This window comes from Crotalus tigris, unplaced genomic scaffold (assembly GCF_016545835.1).
Source record: "Crotalus tigris isolate CLP2741 ecotype Arizona unplaced genomic scaffold, ASM1654583v1 scf7180000019189.1338056, whole genome shotgun sequence".
Lineage (NCBI taxonomy): Eukaryota > Metazoa > Chordata > Lepidosauria > Squamata > Viperidae > Crotalus > Crotalus tigris.
This window is the reverse complement of record NW_024097425.1, coordinates 277,205-299,680: the sequence shown is the minus strand read 5'-3', so window position 1 is coordinate 299,680 and position 22,476 is coordinate 277,205. Positions and strand designations below refer to the sequence as shown.

The window sequence follows — 22,476 nt, the reverse complement described above, 5'->3', positions numbered from 1 at the left end:
AAAACCTCCCCCAGACAAACGTAGCCAGAAGTCAATTTTTTCTTTCTCTCCAAATAGTTCTTAAGATTAAAAGTCAGAGCTCAGTATATGTTTATAATCCAAGAAGGTCAACAGGTTTCAAAACAATTAGGTTATCACAGTGTAGTAAGTATGCTAAAATATTTTTCTCTTGTTGCCAGCTTTCTCTGTCAAGTTAAAAGTCACCAAGCAATAAAGAAAGTAGGTTGTTATCTATTTCTAGGCTTCTTGCCAGGTCTGTATCAGTCATTGCAGCTGTGGTGTTATACTCTAGTCCACCCCTAGATGTCATTCAATATCCATTTTCCGACTCTTAAAATAGAAGGTTGATTTCTTATATTTCACCCCTGTATTTTTTCAAAGAGAAAATCTTAACAATTTTCTCAGTTCTCAAATTTGTTAAAACTATAGCTTTATATTACTTCCACTTGAGCATTAAATGTTTCTGTCCCCTATAAAATAAAATAAAACGCCACTTCTGTTCCTCTGGAAGGGTGGGGCTGCAATCCCCTTCCTTCTCACATTTGGAGGTTTTTAGCTTCTTGGGAGCCTTTTCCAGGAAATCCAGTTGTAAAATAGTAAAGAAAGGATCAATACTCTCACTTAGTTCCAAACACACTGTTTACGATCTGCTAATTAGTGCTTCTTTTTTTGGTTGTCAGTAGCTGGAGGCTGGCTACAGGAGTACAGCCAATCTTTCCCCTGCCAGTTTGGAGGGCTTCCTCAGATCAAACGGATCAACCACTGTCTCTCCTCCTTCATTGCCTCTCTGGGGCAATTTTAGGTCCTTATAGGGCGCCCTGCAGGGCGCATTTCTGCGCCAGTGTCACTACGACATCAAACTGGAAGTTCCTCACAGCTTATTTTGGTTTTGAGGCATCATAACACCTTCAGGCCTTGGGGCTACAATCGCAATGCTTGAAAATGGATGTGAGATTTTCAACAAAATAATTGGTTTGGTTTCTGCCAGAGGTGAAGGCACCCATGAGCCTTAAGCAATCCCATTTTTATTAATCTATCCATGAAACAATTCTCCTAAGATCTAGAAGGTCACCCAAGTGCGTTTTGGCAATGTTAAGTACCAGTATTGTTCTTGGCAAATAATGCTAATAAAATGCCTTTCTATTTTCCCATGAATACAATTATTTTTTTAATAATGGACTCATTTGAACAAGGTAAGAGGCCTACAGATCACTGGATATTGTTCTTTTTTCTTTTGTGAGTTCCTGCTCTTGTAATGATGTTGGCAGAACAGTCGTTCTCGATAAGAGTGACTATTGTCTCAGATAAGTCATTTCGTCAGCTCTGATTGTGGATTGGTGAAGGGCTAGGGGAATTTGGAAATAGTTTTATAAATTTTTCCAGGCTGATCGTCATCAAAGATCTTTTTTTATAGAAGTCTTCATGTTTTCTTTCTAGCAGGGCATGGTTTGTGGGGCCCTTGGTGCTCTCTGAGCTTGGTTATTTTCTTGCAGGGCACTGATGATGTTACCGAATTTGGTAATGAAACGTCAACAAGAAAACAATGAAGCTCAGAGAGTACCAAGGACCCCACAGTTCAAGCTTGAGCTATCGGTAGGGCATGGTATGCTTGTAGAATCTCTGAAGTGAGAACTTTACAAGGAAGAGGAGATCAAACGTTTGAGAGTATCCTATACAGCAGAGATGGCCCAAGTCAATCCTGATTGTTTAATAAATTATTCACACCACTGGCCCTTTTTAATTTCATTGGCTGGACTGCCCAAAGTTGTACACTGCGTTATATATGGCTACAAAATCACCGAAATAAGCACCCAACACTGATGTTATTTGTCCACTCAGATTCCCTTTATATATCAACAAGACCCACATGAAGCTCTGACGACATAGTGAAAGATATGCAAAAATTGAAAAAAAAATCTGAAAAGGATCATTTTCACAAAACTGCATTCACAAAATTCTATACTCTAAGCAATTTCCTGAATGGCCAAAAAAATCTCCATCCCCTCTACAACACTAAAATACAGTAATAGTTCAAAAATAACATTTTGGATTTGGGAATAGAGACTCCAGTCAAGTTAAATGTTAGCCAAATTAGCTTCATTTTATCACATGTATAGAAGCTACTTTTCTTTTCTTGGTGATAGTAAAGACAAAATATAAAGTCATGCTAATGAAAGAGGCAGAATTTGGAGGGTTTTTTCCTCCCCTCCCCCGAGACACACTTCTGAATCCAATTCATGGGACAGAAATTACTTCATTTAATGTCATTAATTACATTAAAATAGGATCTGCACTATTCTCAGGCACAGCAGACACACACACACACACACACACACACACACACACACACACACACACACACACACACACACACACCCTTTCTCAGGCTAATGTTTGTGCTTGACTTCTTGATTGCAGTTCAGAGTCCACACCCAAAACACAACGGTTAGGCAAGGACAGTAGTTAAATACGATTGAATGCAGTTTATATGTAATTAAAATCACATTAAATTAGTTACATATCATTACTTCCCTTTTCTGTTACACTAACAGTTGCAATCTGCTGTCAAATTTTAGAGGTGGAAGGCATATGCTAGGCTTTGGGGAGCCACATACAGCCCTGGTACCTCTGGCTGTGCGCCTGCAAAGTTGAGGCTAGGCCAGGGGTAGGCAACCTTGGCTCTTTTATGACTCGTGGACTTCAACTCCCAGAATTCCTGAGCCAGCTGGCTCAGGAATTCTGGGAGTTGAAGTCCACGAGTCATAAAAGAGCCAAGGTTGCCTACCCCTGGGCTAGGCGGACTTTCTCAGGAGACACATTCTACAGACTGTGGAGTCCTTGGTGCTCTCTGAGCTTGGTTGTTTTCTTGCAGATGTTTCATTACCCAAATTAGGAAACATCATCAATGCACAGATTCTACAGATTCTGGCAGCAAGCAGCCCTCCTCCCCACAATCTCCTCTACCCCCTAAGCTGGACTGCCACCTATTGGCCTAGCACAAAAAGATGTCTAATTGCCACAGTTGAAATAAAATCCCAGCTATGAAAATAGCTGGGGTGGTGTAAACAGAATGAGGGCCAGACACCTTGTTCTTCACTTCAAATAATAAAATACCTTGGCCAGCCTTAGTGGTATTTCACAAATTCACCCTCCTTCAATTCAGTGCAAAGGCCCACTTGGTGGATGCCATGAGCAGTGCCCGTTCTGTTCGCCAAAGCTGGCAGTCAGTGCAATCATAAGAAGTGTCCTCTCTAGGAAACCAAGCTGTTCCTAGTTCCTCCGTCCTTTCCTTGCTACCCTGGATGCTGTTCAGAAGCGGTGGAGATGCCTGACGATTCCACTGGATGGTTCTCTTCTTGGACTAGTACAGCATCTTATTTGTGGCACTCCGTTCTTGATCTAAAAAAAATTCAAAGAGAGTAGACCCAAGCTTTTTTCTCTGCTTCATCTATTCTCAGTTTTCTGAATAAGATTAGTTTGTGTAATGGCTGAAATCAGGTCTTTCCATGCCCAAGCCCACCATGGTATTGTCTGTCTTTGGCTCTCAACTCTGTCCCAACAGTTTTAAAAGTTGAGAAAAATCTCCTGTCCAAACTGCCTTGATTCCAGCTCAGTGCGCAGAAAAAGACTCATCATTGGCCATTAGAAGAGACAGCTGGGAGACGTTTTGCCTCCTTTGATTCCTTCACACAGAAATGCCCTCTTCAACTTCAAGGGCTGATTGAACCAGAAATTCACTCCTAATAAGGAAATTCAGAGCTCACTCTTAATAGTTAGCCCTGAATTTGGCAGGGGACTTTTTTCACCAGTGGCGTGACACCTCTTATGCTGAACGAACTGCTTGCTCCCGTTAAAACTTTTCCCACAGTCAGGACATATGAAAGAAGTCTTTGCCATGTGGATTTTCTGATGTGTAACCAAGTGTGAGCTCACACGGAAGGCTCTCCCACAATCTGGACATTCGTAAGGCTTCTCTCCCGTGTGAATTCTCCGGTGGATAATGAAGTGAGCCCTTTGGCTAAAGCTTTTCCCACATTCCAAGCACGTGTACGGTTTCTCTCCTGTGTGAATTCGCTGGTGAATCACGAGGTTCATCTTCACACTGAATTTCTTCCCACAGTCCAGACACTCGTAAGGTTTTAACCCAGTGTGAATCCCTTGGTGTTTGGCCAAATGGGCATTCCGACTAAAGCTTTTCCCACAATCTGAACATCGATAGGGCCTGTCACCTCGGTGACTCCTCTGGTGCCTTTTAAGCGCTGAGTTCTGAATGAAATTTTTCCCACAGTCTGTGCAGTGATAGGGTTTCTCTCCCGTGTGGATCCGCTGGTGGTTGACCAGATGGGAGCTGTATCTGAAGTTCTTCCCACAGACGTGACAGATAAGTGGCCGTTTCACCCTAGGAATGCCTACTTTTCTTACGGTGTCCTTCTGAGATATCAAACTTCCTATGCTAAGCACAGGTGCTGCCTGGGCCTGATCTGAAGGGTTTCTCTTGGAAAGTTTCCAGTCCAAAAGGCATTTTTCCAGGGGAGAACTCTGAGGACAAGCTTGCTGGAGTGTCCTATAAGTGTTGCTATGCGGTTCTAACTGCACACCATTTTCAAGCTCAGAATTATTTTTGTCATTCCTGTAGGTTGTTCCATTACCTTCAGGATAAACAGACAAAAAAACAAAACAGAAAAACAGAATGTCAGGTAGAAACTACAAATACAGCAAAAAAACAGCTCGCTATGGGAATCACTTCTCTGTGACAAAGGACACATTTTGCATGCTGGTCTGGGTTCAAGCTCAAGAAACTGGTAAGAAATGCCAGTTTATTAGACCCTGAAGAGCAGACCAAAAAAGGGGCAAATTCTTATGTCCTTCTAGTGTATTGGAAGATATTGCTAATGCCACAAAGCAGAGATGATTCATGTATGAAATCTCACAGAACTACTCCTTTTGGAAGTAGAGATTTGGGCCAGGAAATCCCTTTCTTCATAGATTTTTTTATTTTACCACAAAATGAAGCCCTTCATACGTAATGCTAAACAAACCCCCTCCATCAAATGCTCAACAATGGCTGTCCTGGCTGGGAATTCAGTAAATATCCAGTTTGGCAAAAATTACACTTCAGCCACCATGTAGTTTGTTTGCAGGCCTAGCAGGCACCAGGCTGGAAAGTGGGAAATGGGTGAAGTCCCACTTTAGCCATGAAAACCAGCTGGGTGACTTAGGGCTAGTCCAGGGGTAGGCAACCTTGGCTCTTTTATGACTCGTGGACTTCAACTCCCAGAATTCCTGAGCCAGCAGGGCTTAGCTTGGAAACCTTTTCCTTTCCCCTCAGCATGGCTGGCTCAGGAATTCTGGGAGTTGAAGTCCACGAGTCATAAAAGAGGCAAGGTTGCCTACTCCTGGTAGTCACTTTCTCTCTCTAAGTCCAATCCATCTTACAGGGTTGTGGTGGGAAAAATAAGAGGAGAAAGGCATATTAGATATGTTTTCTGCCTTGAGTTATTTGTAAAAATAACAAATGAGAGATCTGAATAAAAAAATTAAATAAATAAATAGCTAGATCTAAAGTTTTGGATAGCTGCCCTGCCCTTAGACTGTTACATTATCCTTTATTGATGTAATTTTTCTGAAAATCTTTCATACAACCAAGAAGTCTAGTTTATTTCTGTTGTGTTGGTTACAGGATTTCATTTCTTTTGACTCTGAGTGTAAGGTTTCTTATTTGCAATCTCTGTTTTTCTGTTCAGATTTGTATTGGGTGTACATCGCTTGGAATCATAACTACACAACTTGGTCACATGTAAATCTTCTAAATAAATAAAAATTTTAACTGAAAAAATTGTTTCTGCAAAAGTCAAACATATTAAATGTATATTATCATTAGATGGCGCAAAGTAAGGAGCAAATCAGTGGAAAAATGGCATATACATAGCATTGATCTGATTAGATCAGCCAGTCTTCAATATCAGAGGGAAGGCTGAGAATCACTTAATCAAACAAGAGCAAAGAAAAAAGAGCAATAACATGTGTCACTGCATGTTGGGCAGCATATAGATTTAAAAAATTATGGTTGGTCACATAGCCAGCCAGATATTTAGACTGGATTTAGCATTTTTATCCAACTATCAAGTCTTTCCCAAGGACCTGGGATAGGCGGATGCTATTATTATGGTTATACAACATACTGGTCAAGCGTATGAGGTAAGAATCTTCAATGTTTTGGGGGAATTAGCTCACTCAGCCTTTCCTAAAATGGCAGCCACCAGATGTGTTGGACTGCAACTCCCAGAATTCCCAATTTGGATGAAGAGAGTTGGATTCCCCATTCATCTGAAGGGCACCTGGCCAGGTAGAAGGCCAGTGATTGTTAAGTGAATCTGGATTTCTCCATTCACTTTGCTTGTCAGAAGATCACAAAAGCTGATCACATAACCGCGGGACATTGCAACCATCATGAATATGAGCCAGTTGCCAACCATCCGAATTTTGATCATGTGATCAAGGGGATGCTGCCACGGCTGTGTGAAAAGTGGTCATTAAGTCACTTTTTTTCAGTGCTGTGGTAATTTTGAACCTTCACTAAATGAACTTTTTTATGTTGAGGACTACTTGTACAGGAATTACAGAATGGAGTTGGAAGGGACCTTGAAGATCTTTTAGTCCAACCCCCTGCTCAAGCAGGAGACCCTATAACAGGGGTCCCCAAACTATGGGTTGCGGCCCACCGCTGGGCTACGGCTTCTTGGCCAGCAGGCTGCGGAAATGGCTGGCCGGTGCATGCACGCACTCCCAGCCACTTGCACTAGTGCCTGCAGCCCCATTCACACATGCGTACATGCATGAATGGGGCCGCTAGCGCCGGGTGAGTGTGCGCAGCTCATTTGCGCATGCACAAACAGGGCCGCCAGTATGCCAGCGCACACAGCACCGTTTGCGGGCGTGCATGCGCACGCACCAATTTGGAACCTGCTCTCTTTCCCTCCGGGCCTAACCCTATACCATTTTAGACAAATGGCTGTCCAATTTCTTCTTTAAAATCTCCAGTGAACCCACAATTTCTGAAGGCAAGCTGTTCCACAGTTGGAACAACCGACTGGTGGAACGGTTTGCTTTCAGAAGAACGATGCTCTCAAGGAGGCCGTCCACCAACCTTCCATACCTTTGTGGATTTTCCGATGTGTAATCAGGTTAGAGCTTTGGTTGAAACCTTTTCCACAATCAGGACACATGTAGCACTTCTCTCCCGTGTGGATTCGCCGATGCCGAATCAGAGCTGACTGGTAAATGAAGCTCTTCCCACAGTCGAGGCAGGCGTAGGCCCTTTCCCCAGTATGGATCCTCTGGTGCTGGGTCAGAGCGGAGCTTTGACTGAATCTTTTGCCACAACTTACACAGCCGTAGGGCTTCTCTCCAGTGTGAATCCTCTGATGTTGAGTGAGGGCCGAGCTCTGGTTAAAGCTTTTCCCACACTCCTGGCAGTGATACGGCTTTTCTCCGGTGTGGATTCTCAAGTGAGCAGTGAGTGCCGATTTGTGACAGAAAGTTTTCCCACATTTAGGACAAGAATCCTTCCTTTCTCCTACATCAGCCAGAGGACATTCTGCAGCCTGGATGCTTTTTCTTAAGGGAACAGTTTCAGCAAAGCTGCCCTGGACAATCTGCTTCTCCTCTTGGAGTTCTCTGTTGTAATGAAGGTCAGAATCCAGGGAGTCCGTCACTTGTGAATGACCCAGCAATCTTCCGAAAGGTGGTGTGGTGGTGAGGCTTCCCGGTTGAGAAATATCTCCTGCAAAGGAAGTGTCTGGACTTTAGACCATGTACGAAGTACAACAGGAAGGCAGAGAATCAAGGTCAGCTTTATGAATCAAAAGCATTCCTAACCCAGGGTGAGATATCAAACGTTCAGCAGATTTGCAAACCAAACACCAGCAAAAAGTCAAAGTTTTTATACTACTATAAGAGATAGTTAGACATATTGTTCCTATATGCATGTTTCCTTTTTTTCCCCTATAAACAAATTATTATATGTATAAGGACCAAACACGTAGAGTAGAAATGTAATTATTACTTCAGATTATTTTAGCCGCACTTCACCTGGGATGAATTTTGTCAAGGACTGGTTCTTCCAAAATTCCTGAAATTTCAACCTCCACAGCCCGTCCCTTTGCTCCGTGCGGGTGGCCATGCCAGCCTGAGCCATTGGGAAGCCTGCTCAGAGAGAGGCAGAAACAGCCAGTCTACTTTTGCAGTGTAATATAATACCCAGCTCTTCTCCTCTTTTTCAGGTCAGTGGACATTAGCTGCCTAAAGCAGGGGTAGACAACTTTGGCTCTTTTCTGTCTCGTGGACTTCAACTCCCAGAATTCCTGAGCCAGCATGGCTCAGCTTGGAAACCTCTCCCTTTCCCCTCAGCATGGCTGGCTCAGGAAGTCTGGGAGTTGAAGTCCACGAGTCATAAAAGAGCCACGGTTGCCCACCCCTGACCTAGGGGAAGGATTTCCCCCCTCTTTTTCCTGTCAGCAAAACAAATCTCATCCTAATGAACAAACTCCGAAAGCATGCATGGCAGCCATATTGCTGAATGAAGCAGGACTGAGACCAATCACCCCCTAAGTGGGAAACCACCAGGAACTCACTGGACATGTCCTGGACATAGAGTATAAAATATATCAAGGAAGTCGGAACATTAGAGGTGGTTGAGCCCAACTGGGCCCAGAACTTCCAGTGCTAAGCAAGGCAGTTGTTAAGTGAGTCATGCCCCATTTTATGACATTTTTTGTCATGGCTGTTAAGCAAATCGTAACAGTTGCTAAGTGAATCATGTTGTCGTTAAGCAAATCTGGCCTCCCCCATCGATTTTGCTTGCCCAAAGCTCTCTAGGAAAGTGGCAAATGACAAGTGCAGGATACTGACATGTTGAAACCATCGTAAATGTGTGCTGGTTGCCCAGCACACGAAATTTGACCCCATGGCTATGAGGGTGCTGCAGTGGTCGTAAATGTGAGAATTGGTCTTAAGTCACTTTTTTCAGTGTCATTTTAACTCTGAACAGTCATTCAACAAATGGTTGTAAGTCGAGGACTACCTGTAAACAGGACACACCAATTTTAGCTGGCTTTATAAACAGCATGCTGCATTAGGAACTGCGGAGGAATGTGAATATACTACGCGGTTGTCGTATAAAAGATCAGGGAGAACATACGTGGTATGTTTTCTTCAGTAACATTGATTAGATGACATCAAAGCAGGCTTGACTCCTTGTGATTCTAAGACCAAGTGCTCAGCATCTTAGCTTGCCTTTGGCAATATCTGAAAGTTACCCAGAAATCTTATTGGTCCTGGTCATCTATTTTATTTTATTCCTTTTCTGCTTCTCTCTTCATCCTTGTCAAGCATAATAACTCTATCGTTTCATCCCTCACATCATCTGTCAACATAGGTGAGCATTTTCTTGTTGATCTTTGCTTCAAGGGATCAACTGGCCTCTGTTTGGTTAAGGGTTGATCAACAGTTGTGGATCAATCCATGTGCTTTTAGTAATCGCCTCCAAAAATCCATAATTCAAAGGCATTAATCTTCTTTCTCCCATTCCTTCCCTGAGTCCTACTTTCACAGGCACTCCCAAACAGGAAGATGGACGGTTCCAAAATATAATAAATAAAAAATAAATTACTGCTGGAAAAAAACAATGTCTTACATGTTCTTCGTTAAAATGGAAATGCCCTGGCCCTTCATAATCTTGTTCATGTGTCTCATTGCCTGATTGGTTGTTTAGGTAAACCATGTCACATGGAATCTTAAAAAAATCCATGTTTTAATAATAGAGGAGACAACAGGAGGCATAATACTTACCCAGGGACAATATATGCTTATAGTTTTCCTGCATGACATCCTTGTAGAGGGCTCTTTCATTCATATTCAGCAATGCCCACTCTTGCTCAGAGAAATGCATGGCCACCTCCTCAAATGAGATCTACATTGGGAACAGGCACATCTTTAATTCCTGATAGACCCTCTCCAGCAACCCCACAAGTCATCCATTGCCCAGCCTGAAAAATACATGGTAGTTTGGAATGGGGCCAAGAGGCTAAAACATATAAGGAACGGTTGCTAGAATTGGGTATGTCTAGTTCAGGGGTAGGCAACCCAAAACACTCAAAGAGCCACTTGGACCCGTTTCCCACCAAAAACAAAACACTGGGAGCCGCAAAACCCTTTTGATATCTAAAATGAAGATAACACTGCATATATCCTTTTTTACCTTTATTATAGGTATGTGTGTGTGTGTGTGTGTGTATGTATGTGTGTGTGCATACACACACACACACACACACACACACACATATACAAATTAAAAATAAAAGTAAAAATATGACTCTTGGGAATACCCATAGTATTAAAACAATGATCACCAAGAGAATGCTTTAAGAGAATAAAATTACATACACACAAAGATAAAAAAAGGATATATGCAGTGTTATCTTCATTTTAGACGTCAAAAGGGTCTCTCTCTCCCTCCCTCTCTATCTGCCCTTGGTCTGCCACTCCTCTTCCCCCACTCTCTCTCTCTCCCCCCCTCTCTCTTTCTCTCTCTCTCTTTCTCCCCCCCCCTCCTATCTGCTGATCACCTGGCAAGCTTCAAGCTGTTGTCCAACAACCTCCGGGGTAGGCAACCTCGTCTCTTTTATGACTCATGGACTTCAACTCCCAGAATTCCTGAGTCAGCCTAGCTGGGCTAGCTAGCTCTCTCCTGCCCTTCCTGCTTCCTGCTTCCTTCAGAGACGCAGCAAAGGGAGGAGCTCCGCCCAGAAAGCTTTTCAGCTCCTCGGAGAACACTGTGAGTACACTCTCTTTTACACATACACACAAACACACACACACACACACACACAGAGAGAGAGAGAAGCAGGGAAGTGCAATTGCCTCTCTCTATCTCTGTCTCTCTCTGCAAAGGCAGAGGAGGCTGGGAGCCACAGGGGAAGGCTCAAAGAGCCGCATGCGGCTCCGGAGCCGCAGGTTGCCGACCTGTGGTCTAGTTTAACAAAGAGAAGGACAAGGGGGACATGATAGCAGTGTTCCAATATCTCAGGGGCTGCCACAAAGAAGAGGGAATCAAGCTATTTTCCAAAGCACCTGAAGGCAGGACAAGAAGCAACGGGTGGAAACTAATCAAGGAGAGAAGCAACCTAGAACTAAGGAGAAACTTCCTGACAGTGAGAACAATTAATCAGTGGAACAGCCTGCCTCCAGAAGCAGTAAATGCTCCAACACTGGAAGTTTTTAAGAAGAGACTGGACAGCCATTTGTCCGAAATGGTGTAGGGTTTCCTGCCTGAGCAGGGGGTTGGACTAGATGACCTCCAAGGTCCCTTCCAACTTTACTACTACTACTACTACTACTACTACTACTACTACTACTATTATTATTATTATTATTAATAATAATAATAATTGAAGGAAGAATCCACCAAACAAACAATCTGGGTAGGGTGATAAGAGCAGCAGTGCCTTTCTCCTGCTCATAGTGACTAACTGCAGGTTATGATCCAATTTTTCTAGGCTAGAGGCTATGCTTTCAGTGATTTTTGGGGCCACAAAAAACAAAAACCAGTGTGGCACATCAAGGACTAACATTCTGTTTGACTGCATTTCATCTACATATGATCTAAATTTAATACAGATAAGATCAATTCCAAATCGTGTGTTTAATATTTTATTCTTTCATATTAAAAATTAAAATTTGACTAGCGGAATAGTTGTGGTCTTCCAGTCTCAGGCTATGCACCTCTAATATTAGATTATTACTAGATAAAGGAAAATAAATGAATAATCTCTGAGCAGACAAAAAACTGAAGATGAATTATAACTGCTCTTAACACTACTGAATAATACAGTTTGGCTGTAATATCTTTTCTTTCCTTCATTTTTTTCCCCCTCTCCTGCCCCACAAACTCAACAGCACCCAGAATCGAGGTTATGGTTTTAGTTGAAAACATAGCCCTGATTACAGTATATGTAGATAACTATAATTTATTTGATTTATTTTTATTCTGCCACAATCTTGGCAATCACAATGCCACAATAAAAATAACCACAGGATTTAAACAACCTACCATCCAAACTGCAAACATAAAATCAAAACTGGGGAAAAAATAAGAAGAAGAACAAGAGGTATGGGTGATTTTACTGAAAGGCTCCGCAAAAAAGCTGTTTTTAATCACCTTAAGTCAGTGTTTCCCAAACTTGACAATTTTAAGGCATGAGGACTTCAACTCCCAGAATTCCACAGCCAGCAATGCTGCCTTAAGTTACTGAGGAGATAGTTTAAATGTCAGGGGGGAGCCCATTATGTAGTCTTAGTGCAGCTACATAGAAACAGCACCTTTAAACTTTGTCTCTTCTGACATTCCAGAAATGTGGCTCAACAAGCAACTCCTGGGACATAGTTCACGCAGGCAGAGTGAGTAAAAACATAAACGGTGCTTACCTAAAAAGGGTCTGACCTCAGCCAAAATCACCAGTTTTTTTTAAAAAAAAACAGCAATTAATGTAAAGGAAGGAAAATATACATGTTTCCCTTTCAGATTGTTGAGCCTTGTTAACAATACAGTATATTGTTACACAACGAGCACATTTCCACTTTTTTCACGCGAGTAAAGCACGTTACAGAGACACATGTTTCCTTCTACATCTTGTTCTCCCAAGTATAGCTTGACGTATATATGCTCCAATACTGGAAATCTTTAAGAAGAGACTGGACAGCCATTTGTCTGAAATGGTATAGGGTTTCCTGCCTGAGCAGGGGGTTAGACTAGATGACCTCCAAGGTCCCTTCCAACTGTATTATTATTATTATTATCATCATCATCATCATCATTATTATTATTAACTTACCTGGCGAAAAGCCATGGTGCTAGAACATGGTGGCACCAAAAGTAGACAAGGCGTGATTTTGCTTTCTTTCAGAGCAAGAAGGATGCCTGGAAATTACAGAAAACATTAACATGAGACAGTAACTAGCTTGTCTATGCCTCTCTAAAAGAGAGTCTGCATGCATCTAAAACCCCCGGTGTTTAATAATATAGAAAACAAGAGTTCTGATGCTCACCCAGGGATATCAGATGTTCAAAATTCTCCTGCATGACATCCGTGTAGAGGGCTCTTTCACCCATATCTAACAAGGCCCATTCCTGCTCTGTGAAATACACAGCAACCTCTTCAAATGCCACCTACACCACAAAGAAATGACATCTTTATTTCATAATAAAGAGTTGTTTGAGCAGGGTCTGTAAGAGCAACAAAGATGATCAGGGGACTGGAGGCTAAAACATACAAGGAACGGTTGCTGGAATTGGGTATGTCTAGTTCAGTGGTTCTCAACCTTTCTAATGCCGTGACCCCATAATACAGTTCCCCATGTTGTGGTGACCCCCAAGTGGGTGTGGCCACCAATAAGAGGGAGTAGGACAGCTAGGGAAAAGGGAAGAAAATGGTGGCCAGCCTGGTTTGGCGACCCCCATGAAATGGTCATTCGATCCCAAATGGGGTCCCGACCCACAGGTTGAGAACCACTGGTCTAGTTTAATGAAGAGAAGGACGAGGGGGTACATGATAGCAGTGATCCAATATCTCAGGGGCTGCCACAAAGAAGAGGGAGTCAAGCTATTTTCCAAAGCCCCTGAGGGCAGGACAAGAAGCAACGGATGGAAACTAACCAAAGAGAGAAGCAACCTAGAACTAAGGAGAAACTTCCTGACAGTTAGAACAATTAACCAATGGAACAACCTGCCTCCAGAAGCGGTGAATGCGCCAACACTGGAGGTTTTTAAGAAGAAACTGGACAGCCATTTGTCTGAAATGGTATAGGGTTTCCTGCCTGAGCAGGGGGTTGGACTAGATGACCTCCAAGTTCCCTTCCAACTTTATCATTATTATTATTATTATTAATTGGGACACTACACATCCTCTTCACAACCTGTTTTTCTTGTTACCTTCTGGGAGAAGGCTTCGTGATATCCGTAGCAGAACATCCAGATTCAGCCACAGTTTCATTCCATACAGCATTAACCTTGTGAACTCTCAAGCTTCCTCCTTCCGTTATATATTCAAGATGGACAGTATGTAATATTTATTTGCTATGTATATGTAGGGGTGTGCGTCTATATACATATGTTGTACATAGTATGTTTAGGTGTGTATCATGTATATGTTTCACTTTGAGAGCGGGCAACTAAATTTCATTTTTAATGTGTGCCCTTGTGCCCACAGTAAAAAAATGACAATAAAGGTTATCATCTTATCTTATCTTATCTTATCTTATCTTATCATCTTTTCTTTTCTTTTCTTACCTTATCATACAGAAGAACTACCATTCCTACCTTAGCCCAATCATAGCTCACCAAGGAAGTTTGCAAAATTATGAAAACTGTAAGCAAGGCTAAGCATTACGGTTTATATAGTTCAGGCCAAACAGTTGATTGTCTTGCTCTGTCCTGATATAGGCAGGACATAGGTTTCTACTTTGCAACTGAATGAAGAAGCTACAAAGAAGAACTGTTGAAGCAAGTGGACTTAAATATATATATATAATCAAACCACTGCCCAGGTAATCCTTGACTTATGACCACAATGGAGCCTGCCTATCATGGTCATAAGTTGTGATGGTTGCAAAATGGGTCACTGACATGAAGGGAACATGGCAATCATAAACATTCATATTTATATTTATGAATGTTTATAGGAATCATATTAAAATCATCTCAGATGGATGGCTGTCTAGCCCAGGGGCAGGCAACCTTGGCTCTTTTATGACTCATGGACTTCAACTCCCAGAATTCCTGAGCCAGCATGGCTCAGCTTGGAAACCTCTCCCTTTCCCCTCAGCATGGCTGGCTCAGGAATTCTGGGAGTTGAAGTCCACGAGTCATAAAAGAGCCAAGGTTGCCTACCCCTGGTCTCGCCTCTAATGAATGTTAAGTCTATTATCCTTTGGTATAATTCCCACGGTTAAACTTTACTGGAATACATCTGCAGGATACATGTAGCTGAATAAAAAAAAATTATATAGCCTCCATATTGTCATACTCTAACCACAGGATTTATTGTTCTATTAAAGCAATAAGGCAACACATTATTTTCTTCACATGGAGATAAAATCCCAAGTTGTCATTGGAGGAAGAGTCATGAGATTTAATACCTGGGATCAATTTACACATCAATTTTTAGCCAAAGTGCTTATGGACCTCAGTTCTGCCCACGTAGGCAAAAAGGACAAAAGGAGGGCAGCTCTCTTAGGCATTTTTGCTCTCCAAAAGAAAACCAAATACAGATCTATAGAAAACTACCTACCTGGGTAAGTTCCATCTTGCTAGACAGAAGAATAGGAAGTTTTCCAGGGAAGCAAAGCCTGAAACTTTTTATCTGCCCAGAAATTAGAAAAGAGATTGTTTATCACAACTGTTAAATCCTATTAGTCCTATAACAGTACTACAATTCCAACAGTCAAACTCAGATGCAAAGGAGGATTTTTAAACAAAGAGAAATTCCCCCCAAGGAATGCAAACTGCACATGTGTGTACTATATAAGCCAATGGGTTTAAGATTTATTTACAAATAAGAACAGCTGATTTGTTTGCTTTTCTTCAAAAGAAGCAAAATTAAAAAGGTATTCATGTCCAATAAAGTTCAGCAATTGGTATCGGATGCTTGCTCTAGATCAGAAGTCCCCAACTTTTTGGGCACCAGGTTATGTGGAGAAGGGTTTTTCCGTGGACCAGAGGGGACGTGGTTTTGTGTGCTGCCTGCATCCCATGGATGGGGCTTTGCTTGTTTGTGTGGCCCGGTTGCTGGCATGCCGCAGCCCAGTATCGGTCCACGGACTGGGGGTTGGGGACCCCTGCTCTAGATTACAGTATTTCTCAACCTTGGCGGCTTGAAGATGTGTGACTTCAGTTCAGCTATGCTGACTGGGGAATTCTGGGAGCTGAAGTACACACATCTTCAAGCCACAAAGGTTGAGAAACACTACTCCAGAGGATAATCTATAACAGTGGTGGCGAACCTATGGCTTGGGTGCCAGAGGCGGCACTCGGAGCCCTCTCTGTGGGCACACATACCGTTGCCCCAGCCTTGCCTCCCCCCGTGACCCTCTCCTCTCCAGCAGCCCCTCTGAAGGAGTCGCCCCCGAGCGTGGCTCACACGGAGCACGCAGCTAAGCACATGGCAGCCAGGCAGTGTAGACAAGACTCTGCCCTCATGCCCCAATGCACACAGTTGATGCTGTGGGTCACGGGCAGAGGGCATGGCTGCCATGGCGCTGCTGGGCTGCCTGGGCGATCTGCGGCAGGCCCTGGGGACAGTGAATAGTCCTGTGGGCACGTGGGGCAGGGCAGGGGAGTGAAGAAGGGGCGGGGCCAGTTTTTGGGCACTCGGTCTCTAAAAGGTTCGCCATCACTGATCTACAGTCTGTAATCAAGTCTTATCAATCCCAAGTTTATGAATAGGGCAGAAGATGCTTGGGCCCTGGTGAACTGAAAAATCCTGTGTGGAAGAAAAAGTGTATTCTGGTGATAGCTAATTCTGTGATGAGAGGAGCAAAGCTGTAGTGCAGATTTGATATAACCCTATAGCCGGGGTATTGTCTTCCAAGATGTGACAGACAAGATGCCAAGCCTCTTCAATCCCATCAACTTCCAAATAATTCATATGGAGATGAGCAACAAAAATCTCTGACAAAAGAGGTCCTAAACAGATCTCCAGGGACTACACAGCCCCAGTCAGGAAGGTGAAAGAACTGGGAGCACAAAGTACAGGTAATCCTTGCCTTAATGGCCACAAATGGGACTAGAATTTCTGTTCTAACACACTACTAAAATGGGGAAAAAGATAAGAGACATCTAAAGAGATCTGTATGGACATCTTTTTAAAAACAAGAAGGCTTATTTGTAGGAAATGGAAGGAAGGACATAAAACCAAAGGATACCAGGCAGTCAGCAAATATTGCAGGGAATACTTCAGTACAGCTAAATTCAGAATGTGCTGAAGTTTGAGAGAAAGGCCAAGAGGCTGTCAAGCCTGTTGCCAGGAGAAAGGAATAAACTGACAACAGGTGATGGTAAGAAGGTAGAATCTGTTAACTCAGAGGTCTTCAAGCATGGCCCTTTTATGACTTGTGGACTTCAACTCCCGGAATTCCTCAGCCAGCTTGCCTGGCTGAGGAATTCTGGGACTTGAGTCCACAAGTCATAAAAGGGCCAAGTTTGAAGACCTCTGTGTTAACTCATCTTTTACTTTTCACATCTCTCCCAGAAGAAAAACAAAGGCCTAACTGACCATTGTATGGCCCCAAATGGAAAGAGGAAGTTGCAGTTCAAGGTACACAAGAGGAGGGTAGAAAAACCCTGAGCTAATTTAACAAATTAAGCTTTCCAGAACCAGGTAATAAATCATTCTCTAAGAATGCAGAAATTCCCAGAATTGTGGTTCTTGTGACCTCCTGTAAAACTGGTATTCCAGGAAACTGGGAAGATAGCAAATACCTCCGTCCTCAAAAAAGGGAAGAGAATCTGGGAAATTACAGATCTGTAAGCCTGATTTCTATATTGGGCAAGGTTCTGAAGCAGATGATTAAACAGTGCCTTTGAGTACTTGGATAGGAATGCAATAATTAACTAGAGCCAGCATGGTTTGCCAAACCTCTCTCTCCTTCTGACAGAGAACTTAGCTTTATTTATTATCCTGCCTTGTTTTTATAAATAACATCTTTCATTACATCCTCATTAATAAAATAGTCAAATATGAGCTAGGTAATATCACGATAGATGACTTCATTCATTGGCTGAATGACTGCATCTGGAGAGTACATCCAATGGAAAGTGATATCAAGTGGACTGCCAGAGGACTGTGCCCTGGGCCATCAGCTCTTCAACCTTTTTAATTAATAACCTGGATGAATAGGTTCAGGGGATAAGGATTACATCTGCAGATGACCCTAAAAGCAACTGGAGTTTCTTAGGGTTTTTTTTTTTCTTTGAAAACATTTCACTTCAATTCTTCAAAACTGAAGAAGCTTCTTGAATGAGAAGTGAAATGTTTTCAAAGGAAAAAAAAAAGCAGGAAAGTCCAACTGACTTTTGGAAAAAGTACCTTTGGGACTTGGATGATTGAGAATCTCACCTGACATCTGTAGATGACATAAAACAAGGAAGAATTCCTAACACTCTAGAAGAGAATAAGATGGGGGGAAACCTGATTTGGTGATAGTGCATATTAACAGAATAACAGAGTTGAAAGGGACTTTTAAAAGGATCATCTAGAATACATTTAATATGTGCTGCTACTCCCAGCTACTCTGGGCAGCTTACAAATGGTTAAATACCTTTAAAAACAAGCAATGACACAAGTCGGACAAAGCCCTAGACAGCCAGCTGTAACTTAAGACAGCGCAGCCAGGGAGCGCGGAGCAATTAAAGTGCTGGATCAGATCCAGAAAGACCCAGATTCAAGTCCACTTTGTGCAGTGACACCCTCTTTCTACCATCCGATCTACCTCACTGGGCTGTTGTATGCAAAAGGCGAAAGAGAAGCAGCACCTTGTGCATCGCCTGGAGGAAAGTCCAGATTTAAATCTAACCAATGCACAAAATAAGCAACCGTAGCTCGGACCCCTTTTGCTTCGACCGACCTCCACTACGCTGCACAACCCGCAATCAGCCTGGCCTGCGATCACAACCAACCGGCTCGTGACCACAAAGAGTCCTAAAACCAGCCGGCAAATCTAATTCCCCGGAATTCCCCATCCAACTCCTTGCCTGCCGGCCTTTGCTAATCCCGGTACCTCGACCTCTCCTCTTTTCCAGCAGATATCAACGATCCAGACCGGGACGCCGAAGCGCCTCCAGCTCGGGACAACCAGGCGGCGCTGCGCCTAAAATGGTCGGTAATTGACAGACGGAGCGGTGGGGGCGGCTGGACCAGCGCAAGCGCTACGCCCACCGAACGGAGAAAAGGCGGCGTCTCCTTTCGTTGGCCATGAGAGCGCGGCGCCCTCTGCTGGCCGGCTGCCTCAGTGCCCTTGACTCACCCGGGGTTCTGCCTTTGTGCAGGCGTCCGAGGCAACTGGGGATCGGGCGGGTGGCAGATTCGAGCTTACAGACAAAAGTGTGTATTTTCCTGAGCATTTCCCTTAGGCGGGTTAATAGCTGCAGTCCTTTATTTCAGAAAGCTGCCTTTACATTTATTTGATTTCATTATTTCGTTTCTAGGGTTTGCCCTTGAATTTTCTTTTATAAAGCAAATATTTTTTATCCTTACTAAGCTCTTTCAGATTTGTCCCTTTTCCAGGTTTGACCTTTATTTTTTCCAAGAAGATATAATCACTGTAGTTATAGCAACAGTGGAATGCTTGCTTAAAGCCTTGCCTGAAGTAATTCTTGACTGGAGGGCTTTATAAATGCAAATATTAAATATAATAATTGTGCAAGAGTAAACTTCTGGTCCCGGTGACTAACCCAGATTGGATCTTGTAATATTTATATTTAATCTACCTCTGCTGTCTCAGGCAGCCCCCAGCCATGTTTAAGTCGCAGTCTGGACTTCTGTGTTGCATTAATTTTAGCAACCTATTTTAAAAATTCCTTTTATCCAATAGAGCTGTCCAAGTGGCAAGATGTTTGAATACCCAAACAACTTCAAATGCTTCTTTCTTTTTGAGTTGCAGTGTTTTCTTGGATCTTCATCTTTCTTCATGCAATCTTTGAAAGTCCTATGTGTGCACTTTTGAGAGCAAGCAACAGAATTTCATTTTTAATGTGTGCCCGTGTGCCCACAGTAAAAAAAGACAATAAAGGTTATATTATCTTAACTTCATTTCTATCTTCTAAAGTTACTTAGTTGAATGGATTTTACTTGCTTCTCCCATCATTCCATTCCTCTAGTCTAGCAGAGATAAAAGTAGATACAGCTTGGGATGTTAACAGTTGAATAGACAGACTGTCTCCAAAACATTTGCTATTAAAATCGCTGGTAGTGCCTGGACATATTCTTGTAAAAAAGATAATACATGTACACAGAGTTTAGCCTTCTTCACCTTCCAGTCTCCCTTAAAGACTTAGGTTTCAGCACATTTTACAACATAATAGGAGTCTAGTCATGTTCACGCAAAACATAATAATAATAACAACAACAAAATTTGAGAGAAAATTTTTATAAAATGTTTTATAGATGGCATTTAGATCCTAAAAAATTATCTTGTATGTATTCCAACATACAGCCCAAATGTTGGAGATGTGGCAATAATGATGCGACATACTTTCATATTTGGTGGAATTGTAAAAAAGTAAAGGCTTTTTGGATTATGATTTGGTGGAACATTCAAAAGATTTTTAGAAAGAATATAAAGTTTACTCCTCAACTATTTTTACTTGGTATTTTTGTTGACTTAAATGAAAAAGAAACTACTTTGATGTTGAATTTATTAACTGCAGCAAGGTTACGAGTAGGTCTATATTGGAAGAAAGATTCTTTGCCTACTTTAGAAGAATGGATATTTAAAGTATCTAGTTTTGCAGAAATGGCAAAAATTTCTGCTTATTTAAAGGATCATACACAAGAAAGATATATTACTGTATGGGGAAGGTGGATAGAGTATATTCAGAAAAAATATGGAATTAAAAAGTTTTATTTATTTTATGAATGAATATCAAATATTATAGAGAATTGTTTTATAAGTTATGGAGTTAAAGGTTAATTATGATATTTTTTTTCTTTCTTTTTTTTTCTTTTTTCTTAATTATTATAATTTTCTTTTTCTTTTTTTTTCTTAACCCTGTATTCTGCTCTGGGAAGTGAAGGGAGGGGGGGTGGGGGTGGGAGGGAGGGTAAGGGGGGGGGTTCTCTATTTTAAAATTTTATTGTATTTTTATAAATGATTGTATGTTTTAAAAAATAAAAATTTTCAATAAAAACAACAACAACAACAACAACCCAGGTCCTGGGTAAGGACTCGATAGGTAGACAAAATGCCAAATCCAGTCTGAACACATTTGGCTGACTGTGCGATGATCCATAATAATAATAATAATAATAATAATAATAATAATATTTCTCAATTTTGACTCTTAAAGACAAATGCGTATAAAGTCAAAATTGAGAAGACAGCAACAGACAGTAAGTGCCACCTATACAAAGAAGCTGAAGAAACAGTGGACCACCTGGTAAGCTGTTGCAAGAAGATTGCACAGACTGACTACAAGCAGCGGCATGACAAAGTAGCAACAACGGTGCATTGGAAGATCTGCAAAAATATCATTTGCCTGTAAGCAAAAACTGGTGGGATTGTAAAATAGAGAAAGTCATAGAAAATGATAAAATTAAACTGCTCTGGGACTTCAGAATTCAAACAGACAAGCACCTGCAACATAACACCCCAGACTTAACAATTGTCGATAAGAAAGACAACAAAGTCTGGATAGTGGACGTGGCAGTGCCTGGAGATAGCAGAATAGAAGAGAAAGAACTGGAGAAGATAACAAAATACAAAGACCTACAAATAGAAATAGAAAGACTGTGGCAAAAGCAAGCAAGGGTAGTACCAATAGTAATAGGCTCCTTGGGTGCAATCCCAAACAACTGGAGCATCACTTGAACACCATTGGCATTGACAAATTCGCTATTAGTCAATTGCAAAAGGCGACCTTACTAGGAACTGCTTCCATCCTGCGACGATACCTGTAATACCATCAAACATCCACATCTGCCTATCCCAGGTCCTAGGTAAGGACTCGATAGGTAGACAAAATGCCAAATCCAGTCTGAACATCTGGCTGACTGTGCGATGATCAACAACAACAACAACAGCAACAACAACAATAATGTTGGAAGGGATCTTGGAGGTCATCTAGTCCAACCCCTGCTCAGGCAGGAAACCCTATACCATTTCAGACATTTGCTGCAATCAAACAGCTATATTTATGTTATCTTAAACTGTAACTAATAATACTAGAGTGAGAATTAGTGAGTTCCCAGAAAGCTGGAGGACAGCAAATGTCTTAGTCTTCAAAAACGGAAGGAGGATGATCTAGGAAAGTACAGATTTCTCAGTTGATATTGCTCTTGGGCAAAGCCCTTGAACGGATGATTAAACTGTGTGTTTGTGTACTTAGATAGGAATGCAAGAGTTAACAAAAGCCAGCATGGGTTTGTCATAACAAGTTAGGCTAGGCAGACTTTATCTCCTGGAGACTTACCACTTTAATTGTACAGAACATAGTGTACCTTGACCTTAGCACAGTCTTCAACAAAATCTCTCATTATATCCATACAGGGTACAGGTAGCAACTGAGACTGACTGAACGACTGTATTCAGAAAGTACACACAAACTGATCCCTATCAAGCTGGTGGTAGAACACAAAAGAGATTTGTCCTGGCTTCATGATGTTCAACATTTTTACCCATGACCTGGTGGAAGAGGTTGAAAGGATG

The 22,476-nt window shown here is 42.0% G+C and overlaps 1 protein-coding gene across 1 annotated transcript in view; it reads right to left on the bottom strand.

Annotated features, from left to right (window-relative positions):
* The window catches only part of LOC120315922 (zinc finger protein 135-like), a 40,004-nt gene extending 20,979 nt beyond the window's left edge, over positions 1–19,025 (bottom strand). Inside the window, exons 1-8 of the mRNA XM_039360964.1 lie at positions 18,806–19,025; positions 15,345–15,416; positions 13,105–13,225; positions 12,891–12,976; positions 9,850–9,970; positions 8,092–8,205; positions 7,157–7,783; positions 3,765–4,649 (exon numbers count right to left, since the gene is read on the bottom strand). Of these exons, the coding sequence (XP_039216898.1) occupies positions 3,765–4,649; positions 7,157–7,783; positions 8,092–8,205; positions 9,850–9,970; positions 12,891–12,976; positions 13,105–13,225; positions 15,345–15,359 (1,969 nt within the window). The 5' untranslated portion in view covers positions 15,360–15,416; positions 18,806–19,025. The remainder of the gene's footprint in view (positions 1–3,764; positions 4,650–7,156; positions 7,784–8,091; positions 8,206–9,849; positions 9,971–12,890; positions 12,977–13,104; positions 13,226–15,344; positions 15,417–18,805) is intronic.
* Positions 19,026–22,476: the final 3,451 nt, after the last annotated feature.